Raw genomic sequence first — 16,727 nt, 5'->3', positions numbered from 1 at the left:
CGCTCGCAATTTATTTATAACGTCTACTATCAAAATTTATAACGTCTGCCCATCAAAAAATCCATTGTGTCGAGGACCATTTAATTTGGCTGACTACACAGTATTAAAATCGTCATTCAAGTCGATCAGTTTCCGTCGAATTAATTAAACGAACAGCAGCCGCATCACGTAAAATATGTTTTTAAAAGTGGACAAACAAAGCAGCGGTCCCAAACGTCGATTAATGTGGTTACAGGAGTTGCCCGCGGTAATCCACGAGCGTTAAACGAGGCGGATGAAAAACGGTAACCAGTGCACTCTATAAATTCCCGTTTCCGCTCGAGGACCAAGGAAAGATCGACGTAACGAAACCCGTCCAAGGTTGTCCGCGGGATTGCGTGGAAACGGACCGGAGCACGTTTTCCACTCTCCGGACAGGTGTTTCAGCCGCGTGTCCGGGGCTGTCAGTTCCCTGGTTAGCGGAGACACTGCCGATGACACGGATCTTTGTCTCTGCGTTGCTCCCGTCCGCCTTTTCCACCCCCCGCTTCTCTGCAACCCCCCCACCCGACTCCCTCCATACCCCGGTTCTCCGAGGCCTTCCGAGGAGGAGCGTAAAAACCGTAGGAAAAGGGGTGTGGGTGTTCTCTCTACCTGTTCTCTGTTCACCGGTTCGTGTCTCTGCCGATGGGAAACGGTTCGTTGGCTCCATCCTCGTCGTGTCTCCGTCAGCTATCTGGATTCTCCGTTCGTGGGCCACGGGCCTGTCACCGGCAGCCGGCTTCTCACCCTCGTAAAAATAATTAGAGGGGCTGGCCAAGAGCGAGAGAGAGAGAGAGAAAGAGAGAGAGAGATGCCAGGGTTAGCCCGGGTCTCTCCTCTCTCGATATTCTGGGTCTCGATCGGTCGCTATTGTGCCAATCGGATCGGCTGATAAGCTCCGGAGGGGTTTAATAAAAATTCATTTGTCACGGGCCTTCGGAGACGCGGCCGTCTCCTGCTCGGCCGCCTTCAGAGCCGATTGATTCCGTTACCCTCGTTTTAGGACGCCTTCCTACAGCCATTCAACCCCTTCCTTCGAGTCTCAAAGACTGGCTTTATGACGGCGATGCCGGGGAACTGGAAATAAATTTATATTGAATTATTAGCGCACTGTGGATCCGGGAAATCAACTTAAGATGTCCTTTTCTGCAATTATTACTCGGATGAAGTCGTAGAATTACATCTTTCAATTATTGCGACACGACATTTTGTTTATAGAAGGTGGATAGCATTTTTTAACGATTTCTTTATACTTGCGCTTTTTTTAAAACATTTTTGTATGAACGATTTTTAATTCTTTCTAAACGAGTAGTTTAAGCAACTGTTGCAAACATTGGACGATTTCAGGGGAGATATAATTTCTAATAAAACTTTGTTTGAGGAACGAATAATGATCGACTCGGTGAGAAAATTCCCCGCAATATGGCGGCGAACGAACGGGGGAAAGATCCCTGTCGAGGGAAATCGAAACGAGCCCCGAAATGGCGGCGAGCCCCCGGGAACGGGATAGGGGTAATTACTCGCAATTATTAATTACGCGATACACGTGCTGCGCGTGCAGAAAACGGAATGTAGACAGAGGAACGAGGGGTCCCGCGGGACAGACGAGTTAATAATGCTTCTGAGATCGTTCTACCCTGACGCCTCGGGACAATCGATGATCGTCGATCCGCGGAATCGCGAAGACTGTCTCACTCCCTCTCTTTCTCTCACTCTCTCTCTCCGCTTTTTTTTCGTTCCGCTGCTCGTCTCCCGGAGGACACGGCATTGCGAGGAATAAATTAATATTGCCACTTCGACGGTGCCGCTGAAGGCTGATCACCGATCGAGCGATTGCCTCTCGTTTGTCCGCGGCACAAAAGTCGAGGCCCCCCTTCTCCCCTCGCCACGTCTCCTCCCTTCACATTGGCTTTCGCGACTGCTTTATTATTCGTATCACATTCAACAGCGAATATCTTGTTTGCCTGCGGGGCTGTTTAAAACATTCGGGACACCGGAAATTCCCTCCATGAACGGTTAATAAATTAACCCTTCGCGTCCACCATTACGCGGGGGTCTGCGAGCATTTAAAGCTTTCTGCCCGTTGTTAAATAATTTTTCTCCTTAAATCGTTCAGAACAGCAGGAATTTGTTGCTAAAACAGTTCATAAATTAATAGACAATTGCTATCCGAGGTTTATAAGCACTCCAAAATTTTTAAAAAATTGAAATCGGTTAGAATACAATTTTCTAATTCTAATACAGTTTTCTAATGTTGCTTCATTCGGAACAGCAGAACCTCCCTGCAGAATTAATGAATAAATTCGACCTCGGGCTTGCGAGTAGTCCAAAATCTTGATAAACCTTTGTGCCAGTACCGGGAACCCACTATAATGTAATTTCCTCTAGATGATGATCGCATAGATCGATACTGACGGTGGCTGTTCTCTGGTTTTGTTTCAGAGCGGGAACACCGTGCACCGAAGCGACGCGCGAAGCTGCCCCAGCACAGAACCAGTTATGAACATATGATTAAGCTCGTTTTAATAAGTTTTTATGTAGATCTTACGCGTAAGGATGTATAATAAAAGTAAGTGTTGAATAAACGAGATACGTTGAGACGGGAGGCCGGCAATTATTTCGTCGTCGTGATCTTTATCGCTTCTTCGAACACATCCCCTCCCGATTTTCGGTTCTTCATCCTGCTTCTTCAATGTTCTAGACTCATCAGTATTATAATTACAATTCTACTAGGAAAAAACTCACCCCCTCCTAGTCGTTCAGTTTACTTCTTGAACTTTCATCCCTTTCTGCAGTCTTGCAGCTAGCTTAGGGGGTTGAAGACAAACTGATACGGTATCAAAATAATTCCACTAGACCACGGCTCACCCCCTCCCGATTTTCAGTCGATCCTGCTTGCCGAGCGTTCTTCTGATTATTTCGCGAGCCGGTCGTTCTCTCGGCCCATTTTTCCGCCGTTCACCATTTTCGAGGCGTTTCCCAGCGGAAGACAAACACGGGGAAAGCAGACACAAATATAGACAGAGCCATAGGCGTAGACACAGTCGACGGGGAATACGAGGAGCAGAGAAGGAGCCGGTCTTCGCCATCGAGTCGTAACCCTGGCGACGAGACACCCTGGCCATCCTCGGCTCTCTCTGTCCCTCTCTCGCTCTCTACTCTTGCTCTCTCTCTCTCTCTGTCTCTCGGAGTTCCACTCTCCTACGGGGATGAGCAAACTCTCCCCGCGGTGTAACCCACCCTCGGCGGATAGCAAGTTGCAAGGACGAGGGTTGCCGGAGAGGTCTCGCCTGATTGGCGGCCGTGGACTATCGACCAACCCGCGACCGGCCCTTTGTTTTAGCCACCACCCTTCGTTATATCGAAGGTACCTAACCTGAAGCCGAGGAAGATGAGCACGCTCTCGAGAGAGAGGAGATTTCTTTCCTGGTCTCTGCGCTTAGAGAAAATCGAGCCGGCGAACCCGGAAAGAGGCGGGGGAGGACGGCCGCCCCCGATCCGATATAGAATTTCTTTTAATTTATCCGCGCGATGATCGTTAGGCTGCCCCCGTTAGGGCCGTCTAAAAAGTTCGCGCCGACCGTCCCATCAAAAAATAAATATTTATCCGCAGCGATTGGTAAATTTATACGTCGGAATCCGATGGAAATAACGGAGACACCGAGGGAGATACGACCACTGGCTCCTCGGGAAATTCAGAAGGAGGATGAGGAACTGGAAAAATAAATTGTTTATCGTCGATAGGAACTTTACCAAGAATAGGGTATTCAAAAAGCCTCGTCCACTTCCAGTAGAATGGTCGTACGTAGAAACATTGTCGAAATGGGCCCAAAAAAATGGTAACAGGCCGTTCACGAACGTAAGTAGCGCCACCCCCGCAAGTCCAAGGGTGGCACAGGTGTCTGCAGTAGCGGTGGACTCGATTTAAAGTACAAAGAAGCAGTAAACGGGTTTAGAGCGAGGGCAGTTGAATGGAGTCGACCACGTATCAATGTTTACCACCCCTCGACGGCGACAATAAATGAAACCGAAGGTGGTGGGATACTCGGGACGAGCTGGAGAGAGAAAGAGAGAAAGAGAGAAAGAGGACGACATTAAGGAATGATTAAAGAATCATTAGGAGCGCGTAGTTAGAGCAACGATATCCTCATTCTTCCCTGCATCCCTCTCCAATTACGGAGGCGTCGATGCGCTCTCTCACCCCTGCTCGCTGACCAGCATTCTCCGGAGTCCCCATTTTTTTAATTAATAGAGCGTGCTACAACGAGCCGGGGATGCCTACCGGGTATACCGTTCCACGGTTCTACACATGCACGGAGAGAGAAAGAGAGAGAGAGAGGGAGAGGGAGGGAGAGAGGTTTCCAGGTCTGTTTGGCTTGGTGTTACCAGCACAGAGAGGCGTACCGTCGGTGCACGCAACGGATAGAGGGCTGCGGATCGAGCCGAAGGAGGAGAAGAGAGTGGAGAGAAGAGGAGAAGAGGAGCCGAAGAGGAAGAGGAACGAGCTGCCGGCAGGAAGAATGGGGGTGGGCGAAGGGTTTTAATGAGGATGAGCGAGATAAACCCACCTCCGGCTCCGTTTCGCTCGATCCCACCCTACCTCGTCCTCGTCCTCGTCTCCTCTCTCCTTTTCCCGGCAGTTTCTCTTCTTTTCCCGATGCACCCGCGCCGCGCCGGTTTCGCCCTCCTCATTCTTCTCTCCGAGCTCACACAGCACCGTCTCTTCTCTCCTCCACCTCGTCCCTCTTCATCCCTCCGGGTTTCCTCTCTCCGACAACCATCCCCCCACCCCCGCAAACCCCCTCGGAATCCCCAACGTTCCTCCGGTTTCCCTTGTCTTTCTCCCGAAGGGTTTCTTCTTCGCTCTTCCTCCCGGCCTGCTTGCTCTCCTACCCTCTTGCTCCTTACTCGACATTCCTCGAGCAACCCCCTTCGACCTCCCAACCACCCTGTCCCATGACTTCCTCTCGTCCAGGAGTTGCGCCCGCGCGATGCCAAAATACAAAGGAGAAAGTAATTTCTTTTCCCGGAGATTTTTAGCCCGGGGGTGGGCCGGCGATGTTTTATTTCGACCCCCGACGGCTCCGCCGAATTTCTGCGGCGACGGCCCGCCCTCCGGGCTGGTTACAACCCCCTCGGCGCGCTGGGTCTCAGGAAATGTTTCTGTTTTGGAAAATTGTAGGGATTTTCGTGGTTTTGGGATTTCTAGCTTGCGACACACCCCCGTGGAATCGTAGATATATTTATAATGGGGATCTTCAACCTTGGAACATTGCGACATTGGAACCACCCCCTGGACTCGTAGCAATTTTTCTGGTGGAGTTTTTTTTTGTAGAGAGAGGGTTGGAACATCGGGAACCACGGAATCGAGGCGGAAACGGCGAGACCCAGTCCATTGTCTCCGAGTGATGCGGCGGATTGATGATGCAGCACGCGTAACGTCCTCCGCTCGGTATAATTAGCGATCGACGATTTAATAAGCAGCAGACGATATATAGGCCTCGGGGATTAATTAATTCCGCCACGGTCTGCCCGGTTTCGCCACCGGCTAGACCGAGCGCTCTGCGCCATGGACTCTCGTACCGACGTGTATTTAAGCTGAGATATATCACGTATCTCTCCCGTTCGCGCGATATTAATATTTCCATTGATACTTATATTCCCGGGCATTGTTCGCCACCGGGACAAAAGGGAGTATCGCGTTATTTGCCCGGCGTCGTCGCCGATATTTTTGTCAAACCTACGTTCCGGCTGTCAGCGCGGGATAGCGGGAACGTCCGCGGAATATCCTGACGTCGGTGTCAACGATCTTGCCAGCGAATTTCATTGAATGCATCGGAACGTGGCGCAATCCTGAATTTAGGGGGTGAAGTTCTATCGGGCGGAATTCTGTCGCTGCGAAAAAATCAGAGATCGGTGAAACATGCTGCGAAACACATTTACCATTTGGGACCTCCGAGGTATTAATAAATAATTTAAATAAATTATTGCCGGTGGCAATTACTTAAATTTAGGGGGTGAATATTTTTCCTCATATTTTGGGACCTCGAACGATTTAATTAACCCTTTAAATAAATTATTGATTGCCTCTATTGGTTGTAAATAAAATTTGAAGGCTTCTTTGAAGTTCAAATTTATTGGAAACCATTTCTATTTCACATGTAAGGGCTGTAAAACATTCCCAAGCTTGTTAAATAAATTCTAACACGATCATATTTACTTTAAGCAAACTTCTGAACAAATTCTCAAAACATTTTCGAGACTCGCCATAAATCATTATCCGTGGCGCCGACATCATTAACTAATTTATTTGAATTATCTACGATCGACATAATGGTATATTCACTCGCCATAGAATTTAAAAAAATTTCCAACGAGTAATAATCTAGTTTCGTTGACCACAGATGTGAAATTGAGAGTCCCCCGGATCATTTGCCACCGATTAAGGGTGAAATCGTTCGCGGCGAACTGAAACGAGGTTTTTTCCGTGGGGGGAGAGGCACGTTTCGACCGATTAGTATCACAATCAATAATTTACGAGGCATTCTTGGCGGGGGCCGGGCCCCCGAGGTGAAAAAAGAAGCCGCAGAGGACGCGCACGTATCGGTCGCGCGGACTTTAATTAACGGCTCGCGTGTGGCCGTAGAAACCGCGGGCGGACAACGCGCGCCGTCGTCGTCATCCTCGTCACGGTTTCGTCTGGTGGACGGTGCGGCGCCGAAACGATCGGGATAATTGTCAGACGGCAAAAGGATCGAGTCGATCCCGCATCACGTCCTCGCCGCCGTGTCTAATCAAATGAATCGAGCGTGTGGCATTACACGACCGTCGAAATCACTTTCTATCTCCTTCGGCCTGACAACGAGACCCCGGCAACATGTATCCCCACCGGTCGTTTTAATCGTTCCAGGGACGAAAAAGTTTGATGAGGACTTTTCTTGCTGGACACCGGGCCTTCGGGAACACGGTTCATAGCGGGGATTCGCTCTCGGCAGTCGGTTAACAGTTTCTTGCGACATTTCCAGCGGAGATTGATGCGCTTCCATATATGAAATATATGCAAGGTGAACTTCATTGCTGCCAGACAAAAACGAAGTGACTAGCAACGGCTTACTCGGACACTTTGTCTAGGATTAATCGATAACTGAGCAATGGGATTAATTAGCGCCAAGATTTTATGCATTTACTGTGAGAATGGGGCGGGGAAATCTCCTCTGCGAGTCTGGACGCAGCGTTTTGTTATCCATACTCCATTCGTCGCAGCTCTCTGCTGTTAAATTCATAACCAGACATCGGTGGTTTAAATTATCTGGGAAACTACTAATAAGTAACAAATGTACAATTTTTAATTTTATTGTAAAACAACAAAATTTAGAGAATTAATTAAAAAATGTTACGATAATTATCAGTAGTTCTTTTAGAGGAAATTTGAGACCATGGATTTGTTCATATTTATTTAACAGTTCATTTTTTTAAACGTAGTTTTCTTTGCAAGGCCTTAACCCTTAAGAAAGTGGAACCCGAAAATTTTTGAGACTTTGAAAAAGCACATATATGAAATATCCTGCAAAATAATCTACAATTGAGAAGAAATGAGTTCCGCAAGTTAAAAGAATCACATTTCTCGCTAATAAAGTAGATAGCAATAATTTTTTAATGAATTTTAGTGGAATTTTCATCCCGATATCTCGACGAATATTGACGCAGTTCTGATGAAGTATGACGAATGGAATATAAAAGGCGCTGGGATAACAAAACGCTGCGTCCAGACGCACAAAGGAGATCCCACCTTAAGACGTCAGACAAACTTAAAGACGCCATTATCTTCAAACTGCGAATTGTACACATTCGTGGAAACATTGAGCAGATGAAATTTCAATCAGTGACGTGATCAGAAAAATTTAAGGTTCCCGGTATATTATTTTCAACCCTAGAAAATGTTGAAAAGATGCATATTTTTAATTTGTCTCCTGCGACTTACAATCAATGCAGACAGTTTTTATCTTGTGATACCAAGAGTGAAAAACATAAGAACAAAGAGTGAAAAACCAGTTAAAAGATTTAGTACGGTATTTTTTCAGAAGGACAGTTGAAAGGAATAAATATTCTTTGGATGCTGAGCGTCTCGGCGGCTTCCGAAGTCTAAAATCCGTCCGGGCGTTTATCGATTAGTTTTAATTAACGTGGATGAAACAGAACACCGAAATATCCGGTATCTCGGCGACCGGATACATGCTCGCGAGGCATCGGCACACCGCAAGGTATCTGCACGGAGAAAAGATGAAAAGAGATTGGAGAAAGAGCAGGAGGAACACACCTCCGGGACTGACGACGGCGGCGGACGTCAATCAGCCCTCTCTCCCTTGCCAAATTACTGTCAAACGCAATTAGAATTGACGTGCCGGTAGTCCGGGGCGAAATCAGAATCGCGAGGCGGACCCTCGATAACGATTTCAACCCCGGGGCCTATCCTCAGTCGCAATTTTCTCTCCCGTCGCTAATTAATACGCTCGTGCACGTTGGCCAGACTCTACACCACCCTGCGCAACCCCCTCAGCCCACCTTTGCCCTCGTCGACTCGATACCGATACACTTGGATCGCCGTCGATCCACCGGTGAACCTGCGATTAATTATCCCGCGTGACAGAGATCGATAACTCGCGATTTGTGGCCCAGAAATTATATCGAAATTTTGACGAGGCGAGTTTTCACAATGTTTCATATTGGCTTTCACTCACTTGTTTAATCTCTTTTCCTTTCTATTGTTGTATTCTCGCCTCAATCTTGTGTTAATGCTTTTTGACACCACCGGCACACATCTTGTAATTCATGTTAAGAATTCGTGTCAATCTATTGTTTCACATGTATATTTCGAAGACATATAGTACTGATTGGGATCATGATGTCTGTCATTTATTTCATTTCTTGTAATCACTATTTTCACCCTCTACTCTACTGTATAAAAAGAAATAACCACTGTCGCACATCTTGCAATTTATGTTAATATAGTCAAATAAATCAATTTATTGTTTCAAATCTATATTTTGACGACATACAGCATTGTTTGGGACATTTCTTGTAACTACAATTTTCACCCTCTCTCTCTCTATTGTATACAAAGAATAACCACCATAAAACCACCACCGTCGCACATCTTGCAATTTATGTTAATATAGTCAAATAAATCGATGTATTGATTCAAAGCTATAGTATTGATTGAGTTATTATGTCTCTTATTTATTTTCTCCATTTCTTGCAACTACTATTTTCACCCTCTACCACATAAAAAACAAAATAAAATACGAGCTTGTCGAAAACCCAAATGATTAGTGGCACAAAATGTGGACGAAAGAGCCGAATAGAAATCATCATTTATTAAAGAGATCTTCCAGAGAGCGTACCGAAACAATATTGCACAAACTGTTTAAATAATTCCGCGGTATTCGAAGAGCCGCATTCCTCGAGCGTCAATTAGACAGTGGAACGGTACTTGGGATGAATAATCGAAAGAAAATATATGAACGGACGGCGTCTTTCATCAAATTAAACGGGAAACCGCTGGAGGATCGAACGAGGAGGAAGAAAAGAAAAGAGAGGAATAAATTAACGGGCGAGCAAATGGCGTGCATCGGCGAGCAGAATTTTCGTAAGTCACCGAATAATAAATTGTCCACCGGTTAGATTAACGAGGCGCGCGCGTTTCGTTTCGAAAAATCGAGCTCGAGCCTCTCTCTCGCTCTGTCGGAGTAGTGTCCGATGGACGGGCACGGACAGAGAAATAGAGAAACCAGTCTGCGAGTGCTGGAAGAATACTGAATGTCGAGTGTTATTAATGTACGCGCGTCTAACGGCACTCCTGTCCGCGTGGTCGTTTTGCAATCGCCTCGTGTTGATACTCGACGGTCTGTCGCACATCAACGCCCGAAAGGTGGGGAGGAGAAAATCAACGAAAAAAAAAAACAAGAGAAAAGGACAAACAGGAGGAGAGGGGTAAAAAAGAAGGGAAAACAGGAGAAAAGAGGAATATAAAAATAAAAAAGAGAACTGTATATATACCCTCCATCAAACGTTTCATAGCCGCGCGCGCGGCTCGGCTGGTCCGAAACACGATCGACACTCATTAATCTCGAACCCGGGTGTATTCAACCCTCCGGGCGACGAGTATATCGCGTTCTATAGGCGTTTCGCAACCCTTAACGTCCATTTACACGAAATTTGCGACGATAATAAGAACCTCGATCCTTTATCCCTGTCCCCCACCCACGCGGAGTATACACTCTCTATGGAATTTATTCGCGGAGAGAATAAAAATAAAACAGATATCTAAGAGTCCGTGGGAGGCTCTCTCCCACTCACTCACTCTCTCTCTCTCTCTCTCGCTTCTGTAAAAAAGATCTCGATCCATTCGTTTCGTTTTCGCAGCGGAACCCTGCCCTTACCACTTTTTTGCGGAGTCGCCGCGCCGAGGCGACGATATATATTAAAGAGATGCTTTTTGGCAATAAACAATCGCGCGCGCCACCGCCGCAGGCAGTTAGCAGGAGCATTAGGGTGAATTATTCCGGCCACCCAGCGTAAAAACTGCCATGAATCACGGGAATCATGGGCTTCTTACCCCGCAGAGGAGCTGCCTCTCCGTGTGCAGTCTCGGGACGCGAAATACAACATTCGCGAATCCTCGAGTTCTTCGCTGTTTGCTGAAATTGGGGAAATAGTCCTCTGAAAATCACTAGATGCACTTTATACCACTTCCAATTTATTAGACTGCGGATGTATGGCGAAAGTGGGTAGATGCAATTTAAAAGTTTTTAATGATTAGATATTTTCAATGTATGTATTATATATTTCAATGTGAAAATTTTTATATCGCGTAAAATGGTGTAGAACCAACACAGAAGCTGATACAAAATGCTGGGAAACTTCTTGACTCTTTCACCTCGTCAACCCCTTCGGCCCCTGTCAGCTTGCGCGAACAAAGGCCCGTGCAAACTGCCGAAAGTCGGACAAGCTCAAAGGAGGCGACAGATGCAATTGCAGCGGGGGGTACAACGGGGGCAATGTTCACCCCCGCGTGCACCCCTGTGTGGATCCATAAGAGCCACGTACGTACATGCATCGAGACGACGACGTCGCGACGTGTGTTGGTGTTCGAATTACCCGGGGTCGGTTCTTTTTCATTACGGTAAGAGCCGATTGCATTTTTTTAGGTCCGGGTGTAGAGGGTGTCCAATCTGGAGAATCGCGTGGAAGGAGGGCCATCTAATCACGTGTTCCTGGCAATCGTGTCCTGCGTTTCACTCTCCCCCTCGCCATCTTGGACACAATCCTGCCAGAGAAAGGGAAGAAAGAGGAGAAAGAGAGCGAGGTACGGGGGTGTCCCTTTTATTCGAGGACCATGGGGACACGGACCTCCTCTCTCTCTCTTTCTCTCTCTCCTGTCTCTTTACACTTCCTTTTTTTACCAATCCGCTTTCACTCTCCCTCTCTCTCTTTTTCCTCCTGATTCCTCACCCCCTTCTCCTTGGTCGCAGACCGCCCTTTCACCATCCAAGGGACGCCTCTTCAATCGGGCTTAGCCGGCCGGCGTAATTAAGCCGCGATTGAAAATTAATCATCGCGGATCGATTTCGTGCATCGCTGTTCCGCTCCTTGCTCTGTGTGAAACGATAAAAAAAAGGAAGGACAAGTTATAACAGGGGGTGGGAGCCCAGGAACCTTTGATGTAACTGCCTGACAGTGTCCTTGCTCCTTCCACAGAGTGCCAAGCCCCTTATGCCAATTATACCAGGGGCCCATTATTTTTTCTATCGGCTCCTGTTTTCCACTGATTTTCCACTGGCACTGTATTCACCACCCCCTCAGTACCAAGATCCTCTTCTTCGCAGGGGAAGTAAGAGGATTCGCTCCTTCCAGATCCTTTTTACTGGTCCTTATTGCCACAGCGTCAGTAACAGAAACATCGGGTGGTCGTCAGTATAATGCGGTTTATGCTGATTGGAATTTTTGTACGTTGAGGATGATGATTGAAGTTCCTTAACACTTTGAGTACGTCCACCTTAAGTATTTAGTCTTAGCCGAAAAATGGGATCGGTCAGGATCATCCAAGAAGAATACATATAACCGACACTCTAAACTGCTCCATAAAGAATTAACCAAAGTCTCGTCCAAAATTGGGATAAATCGACCAGGATCTTGCAGCGATTTTCGAGGATTTCCTCTTCCTCAATCGACACGAATTCCACGGGTCTCAAACGACGCGTATTGTCCATCGCATTAGAGTTTGTAATTAAAAGCGGAGCCCCGTAATTCCGTGGGGGTGAATTAGAGAGCGGGCGCGCGGCTCCTTGGCAATAAAAGGAGCGGAATCCGCAGTCTCCTGGCCGACTGGTTCCCAAGGAACTGTCGCAATTACGGGTCAGTCCGGCGTACGAACAAGACGGAATTAAAAAATCCTGCAGCTCGAGCTTCCGGGTAGCCGAGAAACGAAAGAAAAGGTAAGCCGAGGAAGAAAGAGGAAGAGAAAGGGGAAAGATGGGGTTTGCAGGATCAGGAAGAAAGGGAGACTTAAAAATCGGTGTCCCGGGCACTGCTTGGGGAGCAGGATCCGGCGTAAATTGTCAGTCGGGGACAATTCGATGAAATCACCGATCAGCGGGGCTCCTTATTTCGGCCGGGAAGCGGAACAGGAGCCCACGAGGAAGAGAATTAAAGGCTCGCGCTGGTCAACGAGATCCCGAAGGCAACCAGCCAGCCAACTTCCAGCCAACGTCCTACTCCTCCCCCATCTCCCCTATCCGACGAAATCCCAATAATCCACGATGAGACACAGATTGAGTCTCCTCTCTTTCCACGGAGACGCCACGGAAAAAAACTCACCGTCGTCGTACCGGAGAAGAACCGGAGGGATAAGAGGAGAACGCGAGACCCGGACCAAGAAAATTGGAATCCTTCCGGGAAGAAGGATGATAAAATTGCGGACGGCCAGGTGTTACCGTAATCCGGATCGAGACGAACCCGGCCCGCGGACTCTACCGTCCGAGATCTACAAGCACATACACCCCCTCTCTCTCTCTCTCCCTCTCTCTGCGACTCACTTTGTGAGCGCGTCGACGCTCCACGTTTTCTTGTTCCTTGCGGGTCCCGCACACGGTCGTCCACCTCGACGACGACGGGGATTAGGATCGTCTCGGTTTCCCCGGGAAAATAGCGCCGAGAGGACTCCGAGCCCCGGCTACCAGTGGCTCTGGTGACCTTAAATGAAACCCGCCCCGATTCGATCCCGCCGGAAAGATAGACTTCTTTCCGACTGACCGGCGAAATCGGAACGACGCTCGGTTCACGGAATTCTTGCTGCGGTCGGAATTTTTTTCTGAAAAGTACGCCAGCAGACAGACAAGCTATCAATGAGACAATATTGCGTGGATCTTGAGGAGTGCTAATATATTTTTTATTGTCCAGATTGTCCGCATTATGCGTTGGAAATATTAAATAACTTTGAAGTGGAGAGTCTTCGCGGAAATGCCCTAGTAGCACAAAATATTGTATACACATTTATATAATATTAAATAGAGATTCAATCTGTTTTTAATATTGAAATATATACACAATATTTATTTTACATTAAGTAACAAGTATTTCTTTTTAAATATGCAGGAAATATCTATTTCATGTTACGATAAAAATATTTTTTTCTAAATATAAAATGAATTCATGATGATATTCATAATGATATCTGGCGACGCCATTTTATGGAGCAGAGGCGTGGAAAAGTATGATATATTTTTTAATTGACCTATATTAAGGTCCCACGATGATCTGCAGTTCCTATGAAGATCCCGGAGGAGGAAAATGGAGGAAGATCGTGCGTTGCGATGATTCTTCGATCGTTATCGAGCCGGACCGGTGCCGGGCGTGGAACTTTAATTCCGAGGGAACTTATTACTCTGTCCGCCCATAAATCCGTGGCTTGGGGGGCCGGGATGAGGGGCACCGATACGCGGCGTCGATTTAAAAAAGACGCGATCTCACTCGGCCCGCTAACGGGCCGCGATTATTCCCGTCCAGCTGCGAAGGACGAGGAAACGGCGGGACAGCGCGAGCAGCGCTCGTAATTTGTTTCGAGATCGTATCTTCAAAGTGGCCCCACGTCGATGGGGAGAGAGAGAGAGAGAGGGAATGAGCGAGAGAAGCAAGATTCTTGGATCCGCGAGGAATGGGACATGGGCGTGGGTTCGCCAAGGTACCGATGGTGGAATCATGAAACGGACCGAATAGGAGGAGCTCTAGATTCATCTCAATCCACCGCAGGACGATCGGGATTAGGATCGAACTTCCTCGATTTTTTCCTGAGCACCCTCCCATTCAAAAGATTCAGGGGACTTGACTCCCTCGGGAATTAAACGAATGTTCAGACTCGGGGACGTGTCCTTTAAAATAATACTTCCGTGTTGCTGAATTTTGATGCTGGCTTCTCCAAAGTATTCTAAAGACGCCAACAAGGAGTCTTCATAACTTCAGAAATTTAGAATAAAAGGTTTGGTGTTAAGAATGAGGACCGAAGAGAGATTTCACATAATTCTGTAATAAAAGTACGAAGATCGAGGTGGTTGCTGAAGACAACAGCAACCGATAGAGGCAGCAACGGAGCGAAATTCCTTGGAAGATTGTCCACGAGCGTGAGGACCGAGGAACAGACAGGCATGCGTAGCTTTTTCGCGAGTCCTGCAAGCGAGCCAGTGGGATCAGGTCCGCGGTCCTGTATCGTATATCGCACATATCGCATCGAAGGATCGGTGTAAGCCGGTAGCAGTCAGTTCTCTCCCCAACACCAGTGAAGTGGATGCAGCAACAGCAGCAACGGCAGAAGCAGCAGCAGCAGCATCGCCACACTCGATGCGCACAATTAATATCGAGCCGTATCTCTGATCTCTCATTATTACCTGGTGGCTGGCTATGTGTGAGGGTGTAGCCGTTCCCGCAGGAACGAGGCTGCTGGATACTGCGTGGTTCGGCTGTGTTGGTACCGGCTACCGTACACCCCGGGACACCAGAGTCGGCCATGCATCACCCTAACGAGCCGGGCATCGCGTGCCGATCTGTATTAAGGATTTATAATCCTCCGGACCCGGGAGAACTCCTAATGTCCTGGCTGAGCGGGAGATATTTGCCTATAGCCCAGCAGCGTCGCTCGGTGCACGCCACCCTACACCTTTTCGGCGACAAATAGGCACACCCACGACGATTTTTTGCCGCTGCTCTCTTCGCGATTTTCCTTACACCCCGTAGAAACTGCGATACGCCTCCCGAAAGCTGCTGGAACCAGTCACTGTCCCGATTCTGGCACCATAGGGGGTAGACTCGCGTTTCCAGGATTGCAAGGTTGCGGGATGCGCCTTCTTATTTCGCCATAATGCAGAGATCGGGTTTTTCAGTAGTCAAAAGCGCCAGATAAAAGATTTACCTTGATGAAAATAGCTACATGCGCAGCTTTATGCTTCCCAATAATGCAAATTACGCCTCGTAAACGTGAAAATAGGAGTTTCGAAGTCGATTGCGGCCTAGATTGATCTTTTATCTGGCACTTTTGACTACTGAAAAACCCATCTTTGCATTATCCTTATCATCTTGCAATCCTCGAAGCGAGAATCCCTTAAGCTAGCTAGGTGAAGCAGATTCGGTAGTTCAGAGGCAAGACACCTTGATTCGCCATTTTATCTACATTTGCTCACCCGATACTGTTCGAAATTGCTGGCTCCATTTTGGTACTTCGAGCTAGCTAGAGCTAGAGCCGGTTCACACGTTTGAGGAAGAGTAGCGCGGCCACTTTCCCGGGAAAGACGACGATTTCGAGGGGATCGTCTTCGGGATCGGGGGAGAGGGTCCGCCGAGGCGGAAGAAGGGTTCCCCAGGTAGATAGAAGGTGATCTGCATGGCCGCGGCCCCGTGGCCACGTAGGATCACGTCGCTGTAGGTAAAACGTAGCCCCGGCATCCTGCCTTCTTCTCCTCCTCCCTGCCCTCCCCCCTTGTCTTTTCCTGCCCCTCCCTTCAGGAGGATCTGACCCACCGACGGCGCGACGGTGGCAGCGGCGGCGTGCATAACAGGGTGGACGTTTAACATATGACCGGCTACCAGTGTTATTAATGCGCCGGTAGCGTCGTGCTCGGTTTCGTTCCTTTGGCCACGTACGGTGCCTACGATCGCTGCTCTGCGGCCATGGGTCCGGGGCCACCCGCGGGTCCTCCCTGCCCCACGACGGGCCTGCTCGATCGGGGCCCGAGTAGGGCCCGCAGACCCCGAGAGAGAGAGCACCTGGGGAAAACGCGGCGAAGCAACCGGGAGACGGTAACACGACACTCGAGGAACCACCGACGCCCTCCCACCCCCCCCCCTCAACGAGTTATGTCTTCCTGCTGGCTTTGGATCTAATTAATATGTGTTTAGCCGGGGACAGATCGTGTGCCCCTGGTCCAACTCCTATGGGAGCCCAAGAATCGTCTAACCCGGGCCCCCCGGTTCCTGTGCCCTTGTAAATCGCCCGCTTGTAAATTGGCCTGATCGAATCGCTGCCTGCGCCTACCACGATTGATCGCTACAAGACTCGAGCGGTTCCTGGTCCAGCACCGACACAGATTTCTTAATTGCTGCACTGGCATCCGGATGGATTTAGTAGCAGACTAGAATATCCTCTGGTTCCTTGTAGCTAT

At 48.3% G+C, this 16,727-nt stretch overlaps 1 protein-coding gene across 7 annotated transcripts in view; it reads left to right on the top strand.

The window, feature by feature from the left end:
• Soxn (SRY-box transcription factor soxNeuro) overlaps window positions 1–16,727 on the top strand; it is a 159,570-nt gene that overhangs the window by 109,221 nt on the left and 33,622 nt on the right. For 2 of the 7 annotated variants that reach the window (XM_076429081.1, XM_076429077.1), the window contains one exon: window positions 2,464–2,621. The exons of the other annotated variants lie outside the window; for them this stretch is intronic. In XM_076429081.1, the coding sequence (XP_076285196.1) occupies window position 2,464 (1 nt within the window). In that variant the 3' untranslated portion in view covers window positions 2,465–2,621. Of the gene's footprint in view, window positions 1–2,463; window positions 2,622–16,727 lie in introns of those variants that run through there. 7 annotated transcript variants of the gene reach the window in all.

Source organism: Lasioglossum baleicum, chromosome 8 (genome assembly GCF_051020765.1).
Source record: "Lasioglossum baleicum chromosome 8, iyLasBale1, whole genome shotgun sequence".
Classification (NCBI taxonomy): domain Eukaryota; kingdom Metazoa; phylum Arthropoda; class Insecta; order Hymenoptera; family Halictidae; genus Lasioglossum; species Lasioglossum baleicum.
The sequence above is the reverse complement of the archived record's forward strand: the minus strand, read 5'-3'. Positions and strand labels throughout refer to the sequence as shown.